Below are 20,381 nucleotides of genomic sequence, written 5' to 3'. Positions count from 1 at the left end.
ACTGCTTCTAGGTTCAGTAGAACAAGCTAACTGTGCATTTACTTTGTCTCATTCTTCTTCCCAAATTTACCAATAATTGAAAACACTTAACAGCATTTAAGGATTAGAATGAACTCACCAGCCTCGCCTTGGTAAAGAGCAAGGCGACTCCTATGAATTTTTGTTTCTGTTGTTTTGAACAGAAGGTCATCACAAGTTCTAGCATCCTTTTTGAGATTCAAAACATACCAAATAGCATCCAGCCTTCTCGTACCCTTTTGCACCACAAAACACCACTATAGCCCAACGACATAGAACCAAATTTTGGATAGTTTATGTCACCGTGATTTGATATGAGATCAAATAATGTTCCTCGAAGGGGACACAACTCACACGACTTCACAGGCATGGTCCTGAATTATGCAATTGCCCATTCTTCACAGGTACAATTTAATAGAAAAAGTGTGACCCCTTGTGTGAGCCTTATGACCCCTCCCTTCTCCTCTAAACTGCCCCCTCTTTTCAATAGAAAGATCTGCATGATGCACCTTATTTCAAACTGGAATCATACAAGAATTTTCATCATAAGTGGAAAAACTTCTCAAGTTCCAGCAGCAGACTGACACACTGCAAGAAGGAGCTATGTTTTGACTTGTTGTGAAACAGCCTAAGTGTAAATTTGTGCAAAAACGAGTTAAGCCCTGGTTTCAGCAGAAATATTTCACTTTTATTGGGATAACATAAAAATTAATTTTCGTCCATATAAATCCAATCTTTTTACATATACGAAATCAGTGGCTAAATAAATATCTGATTAAAATTACGGTAGTATTTGAAGCAATAAATCATGTTTGAAGAAAAAGCAAATGCCCATCTAGTCTTTAAAGGGGGGGGGAGACATATTGGTGTATCAGTCCTGCTTTTATTTGTGGCAATTTCTGTTTATTTCAACTTTGACTTCTTTGAATTGAATTTTGCCTTTCCAAGCTTTATAAAGCTTTTTAACTTTTGTACAACAATTTTGTAGTATTGATTTTCTTTTTACATTACTGACCTACCTAAAAATGTACACTAGAGAACTATGTCTCAGAGAATTAGAGCCTTTAATGACACACATCAAAGGTTCAATTTCTAAATCTTTCTTACAGAGATTGGTAGGAAGACTGTCAGCCAACCTTGCGGAAATTGGTATCAAATGTCAATTCCTTGGTTACCACTCCTAGAAAGGTCAATATCTTCACATTTTGACATATCTTTATTGGGGCTTTATTGATTTTTTGTTAAAGGTGTAAATGGCCCATGGCGCCACGGACTATCAGTTCAATAAAGGTTATCAGCCATAAACTTTGCTACTCAAGCCAAAACTTCATTGTTTCAGCATGTTAGACTTATTTTGTCTTCATGTTGCTTACTGGGCTGACCTTGAGACCAAGGGTCATTCCACTGGGGTTCTTCAATTTTGGGGTCATCTAATCTAGTATAAAATGTTTTGACACTTCAATAATTCAAGAAAAATAGTAAACAAACAATGTAGTTAAATTGGTTCTAACTTATGTATGCTTATGTAGGCAGTTGTGGACACACAGCCTTGGGATAAAGCTTCAAAAATAATAGAAGCATCTAATCTTGAAAGTCCAGTCCCGCCAAACTCTTCTCTTGCATAAATTGCACCAAAGCCAAGCTCTGCTGCTTGCCGCATAGTCTCGACTGGGAATATTTCCTGAAATAAAAGAAAGAATTATCCACATGACCCATATTGAAATACAAAGATTTTAAAACATTGTAGCAAAAATATTGTAGCTTTGTAGCAAAAATATTTATATGGAAAAATTAAGGTCTGAAAGGTATTGAGCCTCTTATTTTCTTTCTGGACAAATTTTAACCCTAATCAGATCTTTTTTTTTTTAAAGTACTAGATGCTGCTGCAGAAACAATATGACCCATATTGAAATACAAAGATTTTAAATTTATAGACCAAAGCCAGCTTTGTAGCAAAAATATCTATATGGAAAAATTAAGGTCTGAAAATGTACTGAGCCTCTTATTTTCTTTCTGGACAAATTTTAACCCAAATCAGATCTATTTATTTTTTTAGAGTACTGATGCTGCTGCAGAAACCATGCACATGATTAGATTGACCTTTCCATAGAAATCTAAACCCCACCTGTTGTTACCTATATGATATTCCAACTTACACTGTGATTTCTAATTATTTTAATGTTAATCTTGACAGCTTTAAATTTTACCATTGTGCGTTCTACCTTAATTTATATTCCATACCAGGCAGTGTTAATCTAAATTGTTCTTTTGCCATAAATTTCAAATCCACTTGGGAGTTTTTTTCCTCTTTGGAATCTAGTTTTGTACTAACAAAAAAACTCAAGCCTGTAACTCAAATTGAGGGTAAATACTATACTTAGGTAGGAAAATTTTCTGATAAAGAAATGAAATTTTATTTCCTGATTTAGAATTGAAGAAAAGCAACACAAATGAAACTTAAGAAATAATAAATGAAACTAGGTTTTAAAATTAGAAGTCCAGTGATTAAATTTAAAACTGCCAAAAATATATGTTATTATAGGGGAGGGCAACACTCTCCCACATTAAGAGTATATAAAATTAAAGATTAATCACTGTGCTTCTAGTTTTGAGACCTAGGTTTTTAAATTTCATGTATATTAGTTGTCTTCATTTCTACATCAAGGAACAAAATTTCCTTTCTTTATCAAAAAATAAACTAACTAAATATAGCATTTATCCTCATACTTGGTTACAGTTTGAAGTTGTTGTTTTTTTTTTTGTTTTTTTTTTTGTTTTTTTTGTTTTTTTATAGTCATATGCTTAAAAGAATTGAGAAAAACACACAACTATAAACACTGTCTTGAAGTAGACTGGTGCTGAAATAAACTTTGAAAACTATCCATATAGTAAAATCCCAAGTAGTAAAAATTGAAGCAAAACAGGGAAACTTTCTGGGGAGGGAGGGGGGAGAAATCACAAAGAGAGATGGAAAGAATACAAGAAAAATGCAAAACAGGAGGGAAAAGTCCACATACAATTATAAATGTGCCAAATTACACACTTAAATTTTGCTAGTGCTTCTATAATCCATTTCATATGAATATCATTATGTCCAGGAGTAGGCTTATTGTTGCTAAAGCTAATTGTTAACTCCATTTCTTCAAAAAGGAAGGATTTTCTAAGGGAGAATTTATGAAAGCAAGATTCTTTTAAAGTTCTTGATTATCACCCTTACTGTGCCTTTTTGATACTGCTATCCAAACAGTTCTGCTCTTTCAATGTCACTTAAGATATTCCTTGAGATTAATGTGAAAGTTAAAATAATTTGGAAATCAATCTGTCAGCTAAACCTTTCCCATGCTACACTTTTGTTCTGTAGATTCTTTTTAGCTCTGTTGATGCGCTCTTATACTCAAGGGCTGTGCTAGGATAAGGGCGTTTCTTGAAATGCTTCCTGGCTTTTTCTTTGCTTTTTATGGCACTTCATTATCTTTGTCCCATCATATCTTTGATGATTTCTTAAGATTTGACTTCTTCTTTTTAATAGCATTAGCAATAGGTGCATCTACGCCAACAAGTAAAAAAGATGATGATTTATTTTCATCCTTTCATTTACGTTTGGAAGATAAAAACACTTCTGAGTAGTCTTGCTTGTTGTTCAGATTCTAGTTTTTCTTGAAAATGTGACCAGTTTGCTTTTTGTTTTATTTACTTATTTATGCCAAATACGGTAAGCTTTCAAGCTTGTCGCACTAAACATAATAAAAAGAAGTTATGACAATGCTGACAACATAATACACACATACAAATCAATGAAAAATAACAACTACAACAAATACTGACAAATAACACTATAGATGATTTAAAAATGATTTAGTGTTAAAATGTGTTTCTGCTAGTTTTGTTTTGAATGTGTTTATATCATCTGTTAGAAATATTTCAGGTGGAAGGTCATTCCATGGTTTCCACACCCTGCTGTAAAATGAATGTTGGCCTACTTTCCTTTTTGAAAGTGAGGGGTACAATTCATGTGGGTGATAACGGGTCCTGTTAAAGTCATTAAATGTGAAGAACTGTGATGTTCTTATATTATCAATGCCATTGATTATACGGAATGCGTTAATAATGTGCCCTATCCCTTTGGAATTGAAGAATTGTCTATCATAGCCTTTGCAGTCTATTTTCATATGGTAAATGTTTCTAATACATATACTTTGGCTTTGGATTTTTGGGCATATATTAGATGTTACTCATGAAGGTTTGAATGACTATATTGTCTATTTGCAGTGTAGGGATACTGATAATATCAATAACTGAAGATAGAGATGAGGCTTCAATCTGGAGATGAATAGTAGAAAATTATTTTAATCAATATCTAAACGAGTCTGGAAATTAAAAGCAGTAAACACAGATAGATCAGTATCGTTTAGCAATAACTGTTCTATGCTTTTTTGAGCTATGTTTTCATGTGTAGTAACTTCCCACTGAGAGTTATGTGCACTAAAATCACCACAAATAAGAGTATTATCATCAATTGTTTCTTTTGCAAGAATGCTCAGGATATCAGTATCATCCCAATGATTATAAAAAGATTTGATATTCATATGCTTTCCAGAACATGGTCTGACTGATGCTTCAATTACATCCACTTCAAAATTATAACTCATTGGCAAGAAGAAGCAGATAATGGTATTCTCAACAAAATTGCTACTCCTCCTACATTCCTGTTGTTGTCCCTACCTTTTCGGAAGCCCTTAAAACCAGTTGAATACTTTTTAATTTGTGAAGGTTTGTCTCTTGAAGGCATATAATGTTAATAACATTATTCCTTGGAATACAATCAGAAATTTCAGTTAAGTTAATTGAATAAAATGGTTCCTACCTTTTTGGAAGCCTTTAAAACCAGTTGAATCCTTTTTAATTTGTGAAGGTTTGTCTCTTGAAGGCATATAGTGTTAATAACATTATTCCTTGGAATACAATCAGAAATTTCAGTTAAGTTAATTGAATTAATTGATGCTCAATTTTATGGTAATTTCTTCAAACATTTAGAAATATCACAAATCATGTTTTTTGAGTGAGGTAATACAATACATGAAAATGGGTAAGTACTTGAATAATATTAACCTATGTTTCTTCAAAAAGGACCATGAAAAATATAGTATAGCTATTTATCTAATGATGGTGGCTTTCAAATGTTGCATTATCTTGTTTGGGAGATAGTGATGACTGATGTCAAGTACTGGGTCAAGTTAGATAGTGTTCTATGAAACTGGGTCAACATTGAAGCAGTAGGTATTACATATACTGGAGCTGAGGGTGCAATGCTCATTTCTATAGGCTTAGAGCTGATCTTACGAGGAATTTTGCCGGTTTGGTGGCTCTATTCTGGTTAGGAGAAATTCAAGCCAGCCAGCAGTGACTTAACGTGATTTTAGGGAGATGTAATGCTGCTAGTAGAAGATACTTTTGGATGCATCCTATTTATGTTAGAGGCCCATAGTCTAGGTGGGGACTTTGTACTTTTACTTGATGCAGAAATACTTTCTTCGAGAATATCACTTCATAATTTGGCCACTACTGCAACAAGAGGTTTTCATTCCAGGTAAATTTTGGGAATTCTTGTCTTTCAAGATATTTTGAAGAGGCTCTTTTGTCAAATGATGTGTGTTGCCCCTATGGAACAACTGCTTATGTCAACATTAAATGCAGCAATAACCAAGATATGCATATGGCTAAAAATCAATTACTTTGACCTGGTAAGTCAAATTTTGTTATTTTTTCTAGATTTCCAAATTTTTCTCCTTCGATCACTGAATTGATATCAGAGTGAGGATTTACCAAATGTACATGGTTCACCAAGTACCTCGGACTTAACGTTGATGAAACCCTATCATTTAAGGACCATGGGAAGTCAATTTCTATAATACTGTTGCATAACCTAGGTATGATACATAAATTAAAACATATTTCCCCCCCCCCCTAAATATTTTACGGTTGTTATATTTTTCCCTTATTCACCCTTATATTTTGTATTGTTCCTCAATATGGCTTGCCACTTTCCCCTCATTACTTTGTCCAATCCATGTGATCCAAAATAACACTATCCAAGTTTTTGGTTGTGTGGGGAACCAGGAGTCCATGAGGTTGGTCTACAGTGAAATAAATATAATGCCTGCAGCTGGATTGCATGATTTTTATATTTCATAATGAGAGCCTTCTAGATTGTTTTGTAGGTATATTTTGTGAGACATCAGATGTTCACCAATGCAATACTTGGATGCAAGAAATATTGAAGTTCCTCAACTTGCTTCTAGTAGGTCTTCTTTTTCTCTTGTTAATAGAGCTTCCAAGCTTTGGAACAAAGCTAATAAGGATATTAAGCATAATGGCAATTTTAATCAGTTTAAATCTGATCTATGTGTAGAGTTGCTTGGTAGGTATGCAACAAATTATTTGTTTTGAAACAAATTAATTATATTTTCAATGGGTTATATTTCTGTATTTCCTATTGTGTTGTTTTAGGGTTTTCTATTGTAGTGTTTTGCTGTTTATTTTTATGTTGGTTTCAGTAAATGGTCTCATGCTCCATATTCTTTTTAGTTTTTTATTTTAGCATATCCTTGCAAGCTCCACTTTTGCTGTGCTATTATATAAAAATGATTATTTTCAATAAAATTGTTCTACTACTACTATTACTACTAAATGCGAGATCATCTCCTTTGGAACTGGCACATTTTTGCTCAGCACAGAAGGATGGGTCTAAGTGCTTTTCAAGACAGGTGTTATATTAAACTCTTGTATGCTTGCAATTTTTTGAAATGACCTGGATTCATGCATTTAGAGTTCTCCAAAAACTTTTCTTGATATGGTCTAAATACCTTTAGCTGTCTAAAAAAATCAAATAAAAAAAATTATTTTTTTATCTGATATTGTAAAAGGCAGTACAAACAGAATGATTTTCTTACTATTGTTCAATTTTCATTTGGCTTACCAAATCTCAAGACCTCTAGCAACTTGAGTTCATTAAGCCTTCTTTATGATCTGATGTTGAGTCTTCAGGGGGAATATTATAGACCATGATTTCTGGTGTTTTTTCTCTGTAACAGATGTCTTTTGACTAGCTAAAACACAAATACTGTCAATACAGGTAATTTCTAGGGCTTTTTTGGCATCTTGAAACAGTGTATTCCAGAATCCATTTCTTTCTCTTCAGAGTGATGTGCACAATGGGTTTAGGGAAAGGGAAATTGGTAGCTGACTTAAGGTTTATTCTTAGCCCTTTAGGCTTCAAGTTGATATCAACGGAATATGGCTAGAGTGTTTCATTTGCTTTCTGGTTTCAACCAGCTGGAAAGCATCAATTAGATCCAGCTGGCTACTGTATACTGGCTACAAAAGGACATTTATCAATAATAGTCTTAATAATTGTGCTGTCTAGAAGAATCTAGTTTTGAAATCTAGTCAAGGAAAGACTACCTCTGTTAGCATCAACCTTGTTAAAACCAATATACCCATAATTTGAACTGATAGTGACAAAACTGAGAATCAATAAATGCATAGGAAATACATAATAAAGGCTATTTATTTGGGTAAGGTTAGAAAGTTTAGGTTAGGTTAAAATTAAATATGTGAGTAAAGCAATTACTATGTTTGGAAAGAGCATAAAAAAGCCATCAAGTGGTATGTTCACTTAATTTGTAGGTCATTTATGTTAACTGCTCAATATTTACCATTTTTTCTTCTTATTAGACAGTTTTTTAAAAATAAATTTTAAAATTTTAATTATTCTGGGCTGTTTTGAGCCTTTTTAGCTTCTTTAAGGGCTAAAAATGGAAATTGCCCCAAAGGTAATGAACTACTAATTATTTACCATTTATTCTTCTCACTAGACAGTTTTTTAAAATAAATTTTAAACTTTTAACTATTATAGGCTATTTTGAGCCCTTTTAGCCTTTTAAAGGCTAAAAATGGAAATTGCCCTGGAAGTAATTAATGAATTTAGAAGGAACATAAAAAAAGGTATTAAGTGATGTGTTCACTTTTTTTCAAGCTATATTGTATAAATATGACATACATTTACCAATGTCATTAAGGCTCTGGATACATTTTTGAGGATGTTAATCATGTAATTCAATTACCTTCAATGATATAAAAAAAAATAAACTAGAATTTTACTATATAATAGTCCTTTACAAAATAGACCTGCTTAAATGAAATACAAGAAAAGTATTTTCAGCTTAACAAACAAGAATTGGTTTAGTTATAATGAAATATACCAAAATATGATGAAAATATAATAGCTTAGTAACAACATTATGGAAATTACAACTAAGAATTATGGAAGGGGAGCCACCCAGACTGCATTATATTAAATACATAGACTAAACTAACTTAACAAAATATCAACTAGGGTAAATACTGAATTAAAATATAGCTACAATGTAGTTTCTCACCAAGCCAAAGCCAATTGTCTGGTATAAATACCATAAAAAGTGGTTATTGTCTCATGTTTGTGATACAAAATCTCAAATGTGTACTAGCTAACAAGGAAGTACCTTGTATTTCTTAAATTTTGAAAAAACAACAACATTGATATGGCTTATAAGTCAACCCAAATAATAGGAATTGCATTTTCAAAACCAAAACCAGAGAAATAGAAACTGAAAATTAGGGCATAATGTTGCTTTGTCAAAATTTCAATAGACATAGACTTCTCAAGTAGGCAAATTTCTGAGACATATGAATCTGAAGAGGGATATCACAGTAGCTAGGTAGTTTTCTTCTTTGGCCCTGTATTCATTACTGAAAGTTTTATTTTCCAAACCACTTTCCAAGAAAGCAAAAGTTGTGGGTAATTATTTAGTTTCATCAAATGTTCTCTAAACTGGAAAGTATGCTGCAAAGCAGCATACTTTCCAGTTTAGAGCACTTATAAATGCTAAATCTAGAAGCATATCCATTTCTTGTTTACCCTCTCCTCCATGGGGCAAAATAAAAATGTGTAAAGTGGGCAAGGCTTTGAAGCTGAAGCAAACGTTGGGGTTTTACAATATGAATGAAATTATCTAGTAATCATTGGTAATTTCTGTATAGTAGTAAGTTGAAAGATAATTAGAAAACTTACATATCCATTAACGCTAATTATTCACTTTCACTTTCCAGTTGAAACTAGTCAGTGAACCTGTAAATCAGAGCAATTAGTTAAATACTATGTTTATGTTGTGTTGATTTGAAGGTATGCCTTCGAATGCAATAGAGATTATACAGTTTTTCAGTTTGAGATTAAATTTGTTTTAAAAGATTTTTTGGCTATGGGAAGGCCTTGGTGAAAAAAAAATTTGGTTTAATAGTGATTCTCACCAGTGAATATTACCTATAGAGCAAAGCAAATTAATCAATGAGCCCTGCAGGCAGTGAGGTGTGGTCTGTATTCTATATTTAATGAACAATTATTTGGCCTGAAGCCTGAAAGAGCAAACAAAAAGTATGTCATAAATATGAACTAACAATTCAACCAATCAGAATATAGACCTTGCCCCACTGCCTGCAGGGCTCATGGACTAATTTGCTTTGCTCTATAGGTAATATTCACTAGCAAGAATTGCTAATCAACCAAATTTATTTCACCAAGGCTTTCCCATAGCCAAAAAATCTTCTAAAACAAATTTAATCTTGAACTGAAAAACTGGGTAAAATTCTAGTTAATTGACTTGTTGCTATCTTGGAAAGGGTTTAGGTTAGGAAAATGAAACTTTCAGGGATGGATCTACAGGCTAAAGTATGGGTCAATGTTGGTATTACCCAAACAATTGTTTTGGGTCATGAAACTATTGTTAATAGATGCATTTTTACTTTTTGAACATCTTTTCTCTCTTACAAAACTACTGCAAACTCACTGTTATGGAGTTATTATATGTTTGCACATTAGAGGGGAGTGGAAGCATAGCATATATTAAATATAGCAATGGTTATTTTATGTATTTAATATACACTATGCTTTACCCCCACCCCCCTAATGTGCAAATATATAGCCCAAATTTGTTTCTAAACTATTACAGATTTGCAATTTCAAATATCCAATCAACAAAAACAGAAATGATTGCAATTCTATATGTGTAAATACAAGAATATGTGGGCTGGAATAACTCTATAATGGTTTGTGGTAGTTTTGCAAGAGAGAAAATATGTTCAAAAAGTCAAAATGCATCTATTAACAATAGTTTCATGGCCAAAAACAATTGTTCAGGTAATGCCAACATTGACCAAAGTATGTCCTGGGAAGGTATTTCAAAGTACCCACCTCCACTCCTTCTCCCTCTAGAGGGCTCTGAAATTTGCCTACATGACAGGTCTTTACCATATACCTAAATGGGTAAAATTCTAGTTAATTGACTTCTTGCTATCTTGGAAAGGGTTTAGGTTAGGAAAATGAAACTTTCAGGGATGGGTCTACAGGCTAAAGTATGTCCCAGGAAGTTATTTTAAAGTACCCATATCTACTCCTTCCCCTCTAGAGAGCCCTGAAATTTGTCTACATGACAGGTCTATACCTATTGAAATTTTGACAAAAAAACATTTTACCTTAATTTTTAGTTACTAGTTGCTTTTTCTCTGCCTTTAGTTCTGAAAATGCAATTCCTGTTATTTGAGTAGAATTTTGAACCATATCAATGTTGTTGTTTTTTCAAAGTTTAGGAAATGTATTTGTATATCTTTAAAACATTATAAAATGGAATTGAGTGAAGTTATGAAGCTGAAAACAATTTTGTTGAACTTCAATTAAGCAGAACATCTATTTTGCAAGGTTTTACTTTTATAACACACATATTTTTAAAGGTCATAAAAGGTCAGGGCCCTCTAGAAGGATTGGAGGTAGTTGCTTCAAAATACCTTCCCAGAACATACTTTAGTCTGTAGACCCACCCCTGAAAGTTTCATTTTCCTAGCCTAAACCCTTTCAGAGACAGCAAGAAGTCAATTAACTAGAATTTTACCAAAAACTGTATAATCTTCACTGCATCAGAAGGCATTTCTTCAAATCAATGCAACATAGCCTAAATGTAATATTTAACTAATTTCTCTGATTCATGGGTTCACCGGCTAGTTTTAACTGGGAAGTGAATGTGGATGATTAGCATTAATAAATGCAAAAGTTTTTAAATTATCTTTCAACTTTCTAGGCTACTAGGCCTATACAGAAATTAGCAGTGACAGCTGGAAATAGTATTTAAAAATAGCCTATCATTTCATTCATATTGTACAACCCCAACATTTTCCTCAGCTTCAAAACCCTGCTACTTTACATATTTTTAGTTTGTTGAAGGGTGATTTTAGAAAGCTTAAAAGTGGATTTTAGAGTGCTATAAAATGGATGTGCTTCTACAATTAACATTTGTAAGTGCTCTAAACTAGAAATTATGCTGCTTTCCAAATAGTTTCCAGTCTAGAGCACTTGTGACAAAACTAAACATTTACCAAATGTTGGTAGCCTACACCAAAGTAGCATGTCTAGAATTATACTGAAATATAAGGCATGAAAGATGATGGCAAAATAACCAAAGCTGCAATCTGTTTACAGCCCAGGGTTGCATCTGGCCCCACTAGGGGTGAGGGTAACCGGGAAACAATTGCAATTATAATATTTTTAAAGATAATTTACTTTTCCAAGAGCACTAGGCTGCAACTCACATTTTCGTCCCATTCTTTCATCCTTGGAGCCATTTCATTTCTAGCAAAATCTATTGCTGTCTTAAATATTTGCTGTTGTTCATCTGTAAGCCCTGAAATAGGATCCACTGATGAAATAAATCGCCTGATAGTAGAGGAACATAATTTTGAGTTCTGAGACAGCAAAACCCGCATCTGAAACATCTTGAAATTTCTGCCAAAATTATATAATGTACGTTGCCCAATATTCTTTCATATATTTTGCAGTATTCGAAATAGAAAGGAGTTTCGACAGCAATTTACAATTTATTATAAGAAACTATAGGTAATGAGCGAAATATGCTATTGTGGGCTCCCGTGGCGTCAATAAAATAATAATTATTTTAATGCAATTACACACCATAAATTCTGTCCTGTTCACACAGGAATTTCGCCTTTTTGACTTTACAGCCATTTTTCATTACAAAAAATTGAATTACTCAGACGTAGAGCTGAGAGACCCATCTTCTTAAGCATTTTTTCCTTTAAAAAATAAGGCTTATATGAATTATTTTTGTCTGACCCTTATTATTTACCGAGGAAAAATTAAGCAAATATAAGCTAATGTATATCCAGAGCCATAACCCTACTTACTCTATTTGAAATTTTCCACACGTCTTCTGCTATTGGCTAAACGTTGCGGACTTTCTTGAAAAAGTTCAACAAAGTCCAATTTATTTTCAACAGCAGTACAGACAACAAAGCTATTCAAGGAAAAAGGTGGATTAACTTTATGGATAGAGTAATTAACTTTTGTTGATGTTGTGGGAGTTCTGCATATGAATAACCAAAGCTAAAACAAATGTGATTTGATGAGGATGTAAATATCAATGATTGTGATTGTGTTTTTACCGTAATTGTGAACTGTCGAGTTTTCTGCTGTGTTAGACCGGAGAACTACAAAGGGTGCCAAAAGGACATGAAGCGATAATTCTGTGACAGTCAATCAATATAAAATTATCGGATTGCTGTTCATTTAGTTTTCTAACTTCAGAGACAGTAGCATCTCAAATTAGTCCAAACAGATGCACAAAGGCCAAACAATAAGAGAAAAAATATTCCATGATCCAATTTGATTCTTACGATTCTTGTAGACTACGCTTAAACTATGTGTGCTGCAAGGTGATAGTGCTGCTTTTATTTCGGAAGCAAATTTCTGAATAACATTAAATACACGCACAAAAAGTGTGGGAGGCATTATAAGCACCGCCAGAAAATTTTTCTGTGAAGGGTTTGAAGAAGTCCTCTTAAGAACTACAGAAACAAAAACCCTATAATTAAGTTTTGATATTTCAGGCCCTCTCCTTGCAAAAAAAAATACTGAGGGGATGCATTTTTTTTCCAGGGATGGTTATTGCTCGCCAAACATTTATATACGAATGTTTAACTTGAATGTAAAAAAATAGGGGATGAAAGGGTGAGCAGTAGCCTCTTTAATGTTTATGGGAGCCTAAGGTTAAATACCTCGTAGCAATAAGCTGTACCTCCCGTAGCTAATGAGGTCGGTTTATAGTGAGATTAATGTAATGCCTGCAGTCGGATTGCGTGATTTTTATACTTTGATTTTTTTTTTTTTTTTTTTTAAGTATCATAATGAGGGACTTCCAAATTGTTCTGCAGGTATGTTTTGTGAAAGGTCAAAGATTCACCAACACGATACTCGGTTGCGAGAAAATATTGAGGTTCCTCAAACTGCTTTTAACAGTTCTTCTATTTCTCTTGTTTATAGAGCTTCTAAGCTTTGGAACAAACTTAGTAATGATATTAAAGATAATGGTAATTCCAACCAGTTTAAATCTGATTTACGTGTGGAATTGCTCGGTATGTACGCTTTCAAAACGGATTACTTTTATTTTCAGCGGGTTATTTTTCTGTATTTTTTATGTGTTGTTTTGGGTTCTTATATTGTATGATTTCGTTATTTATTTTTATGTTGGTTTTGGTAAATGGTCTCATGTTCCACACTCTTACTCTTTTTATTTTTTGTTTTATTTTAGCACATCCTTGCAAGCTCCGATTTTGTTGTGCTATTATATAAAAAATGATTATTTTCAATAAAATTGTTCTATTACTACTACTACTAATTACTACTACTACTACTGCTAATTCTTCTTTATTTCTAAGCTAACTGAATTGCAACAAGTGGTTATTAGCATCTCAGGGAAACTTGACAATTTTCAACGGAATTTTCCTCAGTTACCCAAATCCACCTCTGCAATTAATACCCACACTACGGCTAATGTCTTTAAGGTTTCTATAGAACTTTCTGGTCTTCTGAAACGTAAAATCTTTCTTGGCCAAGCAGCTGGGCAAGAATTAGTTTGCAGGGTGAAATCAATTAACGACAGATAGTATGACAACATTGTGTCGCGTGAAAACAATTATGCTGAAAGTAACAATTTTCGGTGAAACTGAGTTACGAACGCCATCTTGTGTAAAAAGTTCTCTTTCGAATGGTCTAATTGACATTCCTGTAAGATTAAATAAAAAAAAACAAGTTTTTTTTTCACGGAAAGTAAGGAGCGACATTCAAACTTAAAACGAACAGAAATTGCTTCGTATATGAAAGCGGCTGTTCCCACCTCAACGCCCCGCTCTTTACGCTAAAGTTTGACTCTTTTGTCGCTCCTTACTTTCTGTTAAAAAAATTGTTTTTTTTATTTAATTCCTGAACGTTTTTGAATCAATGCATGTTTTGATTTTGGGTCTCCGCAGATGAATAATTAAAACGAAATTTGCATATATTTTTTTTTTTTGCTAAATGGCTTCCTCATAGTTTTGATCGAATGATTTTGAGAAAAAAGGAGTGGGGAGGAGGCCTAGTTGCCCTCCGTTTTTTTGGTTACTTAAAAAGGCAACTAGAACTTTCAATTTTTTACGAATGTTTTCATTAGTAAAAGATATACGTAGCTTACAAATTAGCTTACGTAACGGAATTCTGTATTCTCATGTTTTTATTACGTATATGAGGGGGTTCGTCCCCTCGTCAGTACCTCGCTCTTTAAGATAAAACTTCAATTTTGTCCCAATTTCTTAAGAATGACCCCTGAATCACAAAAGCCGTAGAATAAATATTTGAAATTACTAAAAATACTTTAGCGTGAAGAGCGAGGTATTAGGAAGAGGTGAGCCCATCATATGCGTAATAATTTCTGTTCATTTTAAGTTTTAATGCAGCTCCTTACTCTCCGTTGAAAAACTTTTTCATTTTTATTTTTTCGTTGTTTTTTTTTTTTTTTAATAATGCTAGAAATTCCTGCGCTCCCTTCATGGACATTTTCTTAACCCATGACAAATTCCTCCAAGGAAAGCTCCCCCAACATATCCCCATCTTCTCAACCCCCTCCCTAACCAAAAATCCCCCTGAAAACGTCTGTACACTTCCAAATAACCATTACTATATGTAAGCACTGGTCAAAGTTTGTAACTTGTAGCCCCTCCCACGTGGACTGTGGGGGAGTAAGTCGTCCTCAAAGACATAGTTATAAGGTTTTTTGACTACGCTGAATAAAATGGCTGTCTCACAATTTTGATCCGGTGACTTTTGGAAAATAATTGGCGTGGGAGGGGGCCTATGTGCCCTCCAATTTTTTTGGTCACTTAAAAAGGCCACTAGAACTTTTCATTTCCGTTAGAATGAGCCCTCTCGCAAGATTCTAGGACCACTGGGTCAATACTATCACTCCTAGGAAAAAAAACCCAAACAAACAAAGAAATAAACACGCATCCGTGATCTGCATTCTGGCAAAAAATACCAAATTTCACATTTTTGTAGATAGGAGCTTGAAACTTCTACTTTAGGGTTCTCTGATACGCTGAATCTGATGGAAGGTTTTTCGTTAAGATTCTATAGCTTTTATGGGTTGTTTCCCCCTATTTGCTAAAATAAAACAAATTTTCTCAGGCTCGTAACTTTTGATGGGTAAGAATAAACTTGATGAAACTTATATATTTAAAATCAGCATTAAAATGCAATTCTTTTGATGTAGCTATTGTTATCAAAATTCCGTTTTTTAGAGTTTTGGTTACTATTTAGCCGGGTCGCTCCGTACAACAGTTTGTTACCACGAACTGTTGGATTTCTCTCCTGTCTGTATTTTACAGTTTTCTTTTGTCAAATCTCAGCTTTCCATATTTCTTTAAAGCAGTTTTGCCGAATCTCATACGGGATTTTAGCATGGTCCGTTTTGCCAAAAGCTGCTGATTTTCTTACCGTAAAATGAAAAAAATTGTACTGAAGAAATTGTACTTAATTCTCCGTGGAGGTCAAAACTTCTCATGCAAAACAGGCGAAAAGAAAATTAGAAAGTAAATAAGAAATTGATGAGGACAGGGCTTCGGATGACCTTATTTTGCGTTTTGTTATGGAATATTCTTTTCCTTGGCCAAAACGGAGGTTTTGTCCTTACTTTTGCTAAAAGAGGTTCACATGCTTTAACTTAACATAACTTCTATTCTTACCTTTTCTCTGACATACAAGAGAGCTAATAATGAAAGTTATTGGTGTTTATGGTCAGAATGGTGGTAGAAGTGGAAATGATATTACCAGTGGTCTTTGTTCTATCCTTGATAAGGTTATTAATATCTATCCTGATATGAGAAAATTGGTTATATGGTCAGACTCATGGGTGCCTAAAAATCGTGATCAAAGAATTAGCCATATTTTGCAAGATATCCTGAAGAAGCATTCACACGTCAAAAGTATAACGATGAAGTGTTCTAAGCCTTCCCACTCCACGATTCAGGAAGTCGATGCTTCAGGAGGTATATATATATATATATATATATATATATATATATATATATATATATATATATATATATATATATATATATATATATATATATAGCATTGTTTCACAGTTCAAAGTGTCAACAAATAAATCGGATACTGCTCGGACATTATTTATTCAGTAAGTTTTTTGTGAAGAAACAAAAAAAAAAATTCACAATAGGGATTATAGTGACATATAATCCCTACTTATACTTAATGAACTGCAGATTAAAGATATTGCACGGACATTACTAATTGCACAGACGATGATTTTCGAATGTGAAGTGAGAGATAGTTGGATGGTAATGAAGTAATGACAGGCTCTGACTTCTTTTTGTCTGGTGTGGAAATTTTTGCAGCGGCATATAGAGAAAGATAAGGACTCAATCATTCAAATTGTTCTAAAGCTTTTTGAAAAAGATGCAATTAAGCATGCGATCGAGACATACAAAAAGGCTTTTCAAGTGGACATTTTTGAAAACCGAAGAGGTTCACACCCTGCTATATCTTTCCTATCAGATATTTACGAACTAATTAGTGGCTTCCACCGCTTTTTGTCATTATAGACCCCTCAGATGTGCCATTGGTTCCAAATGATGGGCCTACGATTCTGGCTTCACGCTTAATGAGTGTTTCTGCATGCTAAATTTCTTGGTAGAAAAGCAAGAAAATTGCCCAAAGGTTCCAGTCTCAACTGTCTGGCCAACAACGTCACCACGTCAGCCCCCACTGTTCCTGTAGTGCTAAAGAACATTCCTGCAAGCATTAACGTGCATAACCCGAATAACCAGTGTGAATTTATTCAGAAAATTGGCTGTGCAGATAAATTAGAGCACATGGTTAGCCGAAAAAATGGACTGGTTGTTCATTTAATCGATAAAGAGTAGGTCATTGCAGCAGTTGCAGCCATTACCCCCCCCCCCCACACACACACATTAAAAATTTATGCCAGAGCTATTAAAACTGAACATGCCGGTATTGTCAAGATGGATCCCGATTATGATGTCTCGCAGATTCCAGGGCTTGATAGCAGCGTTGTAAGTGCGAAAAGGTATGGAAGTTCTAAAATAGTGCAGCTAAACTTTAAAACTAAAGAAGAGCTTGATATCGCAATTAAGTTTAGCATCAAGATTGAATATTGCCTTTTGCGAGTGACTGCCAATTGAAAAGCCTAAGCAGTGCCTAAATTGCCAAGGATTTGGGCATTTTTTAAGGGACTATAAGAACCTTGTTAAACGAAAAAAATGTGGAGAGGATCACACTAACAAGGACCAAGCATATTCTTCTGGGATTGTTAAGTGCGCTAATTGTGGAGGGAATCATCGTAGCAATAGCTTGGTGTGTCCTGAGCTTAAGAAGCACTTCCCATTCAAAGAATCTTGGGAAGATTGAATTCATCTACCTGTGTTTAATTTTTAAGTGACGATGATCTCTAATTCAACCATGTCGTTATTTTATCAAAATGTTAATGGTGCTTGTGACAAGCTTCTAACTCTCGAAAGACTGATTAGTAGTTATGAAATTGTGTGCATCACTGAATACCTTTTAAGTGCCTATATTGTCTCACAACTGGAGCTCTTGCGTGACCACAAGTTCTTTCTTCGGCCCGCTAAACTAACATCTGGCCGTACTTCTGGCGGCCTAGCAATTACAGTGAATAAAAAGTTTTCTTGCGCTCTTTCTGAATCTTACGATGTATATATTTCAACTGATTTTGGTTCTTTTGTTTTAGTGTGTGTCTATATGCCAACTAACTACCGAAATGAGTCTTCTCATCGTAATTTTGCCACAACTTGTGCTTCGCTTTCAAAATCCATTCATAGGGTTCGGTCAGCAAATATGGAAATATTTATTTGCGGTGATTTTAAAACGGATACAGACTTATTATGATAATCTGGAATTGTTATATGCTAATATTGTAAGCTAAGACCTATAGCTTCAAACTGCTTGGAAACATTTTAGAGTCGAAAAAAAATATTCTGATATTCCCTACGCCTTAAGAAAATTGCTAGTAATCCTAGAAACTACACGCTCAGACTAAACCAGTCAGCTCCAAAAATGTTCTCTATTCTCGATTAAGAAAAAGTAACTCATAATATATAAAAGAAACAGCAGAATATCGGCTCAAGATATAAATAAAACTGAATTTGAACCATAGAAATTAACACAAAGAAAGGCTGTACTCCTTCATGACCCAAAAGAAATGTGATCAATCAGAACATAACTTAAATCAAAGTAAAAATTGAAGTGAATTCAAAATAAAATTTCTCAAGTTATCTCGGGGTCTTAGGAAAAAGGTGATTCATACAGAAAGACTGAATATTTATTGAGTTTAGCTATGCCATGCAGTTAGCTATTGTAAAATATAAGACGTATAATTGGAAAGTTAGACATTATTCTTAAGCAGAGTAGAAAGAACTAAGAACTTATAAAGAAGGAGATGGGACATCTATATAATACTAGAATGCGTATTTTATGACAATTGAGACTCCCTCAATAAGATAAATGGCTGCAATCACATCCTTTTTGATTCAAATGACATAAAAGCAAAAATGCATTACTGAGCCTTCACTATTTACAACCTTATTAATCGTTTCTTCTGTCTCAAATCACATCTATGTTTCTCAATCCAGTGATAAATTTGCAGTATCAGCAGGCAACTATTGTGCCATTGCTTAGGAAAAGGACAGCGTTACTTAACCTGCCGTAAGAGGAAGATGCATATGCCAAGTAACCCAGCAAAAACAAGTGAACGATCTATTGGGTTTTTAGTCATTTATACACTTGTTGCACGTTTAATGAAAAAAATTCCTGGTTCTTTCGAAGTTATGTTTGGGAGAAGCTAAAAATAGGCTCTGGTGCATGGAACAGCACCAGGTGTAAAAAAAATTAGCTCCTCTAGCCTCTTAGCCTCTAAAGGTAGACACAAATCAAAATCTGAATAAAAATGAAGATATTCTGTGAAATAGTTTAGAAGTAATACTGGCAACCAATACCAAACATCTATAGAGTGTAAATCTTAAGGAAACGTGAAGTAGCTTTTTCTACGCGGAAACAACCCCAAAAAGCAAAGTGATCTTAATGGAAATCAGACCATCAGATTTAGCATATCAGAGAAGCCTACTATAGAGGTTACCAGCTCCTACAAACAAAATGTGGAACTTTGCATTTTTCGCTAAAATACAGATCACGAATGTTTTTTTTTCCCAATGGTGATCGTACCCTACAAGTCATCCTAGAAGATGCCGAGAGGGACCATTTGAACAAAAACCAAAATTTCTAGCAGCTTATTAAGTGACCAGAAATATTGGAAGGCAGCTAGCTCCCTCCAACGCACTTTTTCCCCAAAGGCGTCCGCTAAAAATTTTGAATATCCCACCTATTCAGCATAGTTTAAAAGCTCAGTAACTATGTCTTTGGGGATGACATAACCACCCATAGTTCCCAGGGAAAAGACTATATGCTATGCAATTGGTTGATTGTCGAAAATATGCATTTTTTTTTGGGGGGGGGGGGTATTTTCTGAGAGAGGGTGAGATTTACCACAGGAAGAATTTTTTTCATGAAAAGGAAAGTTTCTGGGTTGGTAATTTCCAAGGTAAATTTTACATGGGGTTGAAAGAAGAAGATTTTCAGGCATGATTTGATAAACAGTCAGAAACTAAATTAAAAAAAAACAAGTTTTTTTCTTCCACCGAAAGTAAGGAGCAACATTAAAAGTTAAAACAAACAGAAATTATTCCGTATATGAGGGAGGGGCTGCCCCTTTCATTAAGGGTTGAGGGAGGACAGGCTCTTTCTACACCTTCATTCTTTACGCTAAAGTTCAACTTTGCTGATGATACGGCAGTTTCAATTTCTGAAAAGAATGACGAGGAGTTGGAGACAAAACTGAATA

General features: G+C 34.0%; 1 protein-coding gene across 1 annotated transcript in view; it reads right to left on the bottom strand.

Moving 5' to 3' along the window:
- The window catches only part of LOC136042002 (isobutyryl-CoA dehydrogenase, mitochondrial-like), a 46,951-nt gene extending 35,047 nt beyond the window's left edge, over positions 1 to 11,904 (bottom strand). Inside the window, exons 1-2 of the mRNA XM_065726838.1 lie at positions 11,692 to 11,904; positions 1,530 to 1,699 (exon numbers count right to left, since the gene is read on the bottom strand). Of these exons, the coding sequence (XP_065582910.1) occupies positions 1,530 to 1,699; positions 11,692 to 11,874 (353 nt within the window). The 5' untranslated portion in view covers positions 11,875 to 11,904. The remainder of the gene's footprint in view (positions 1 to 1,529; positions 1,700 to 11,691) is intronic.
- Between the last annotated feature and the right edge of the window lie 8,477 nt (positions 11,905 to 20,381).

This window comes from Artemia franciscana, chromosome 2, assembly GCF_032884065.1.
Source record: "Artemia franciscana chromosome 2, ASM3288406v1, whole genome shotgun sequence".
Lineage (NCBI taxonomy): Eukaryota > Metazoa > Arthropoda > Branchiopoda > Anostraca > Artemiidae > Artemia > Artemia franciscana.
The sequence above is the reverse complement of the archived record's forward strand: the minus strand, read 5'-3'. Positions and strand labels throughout refer to the sequence as shown.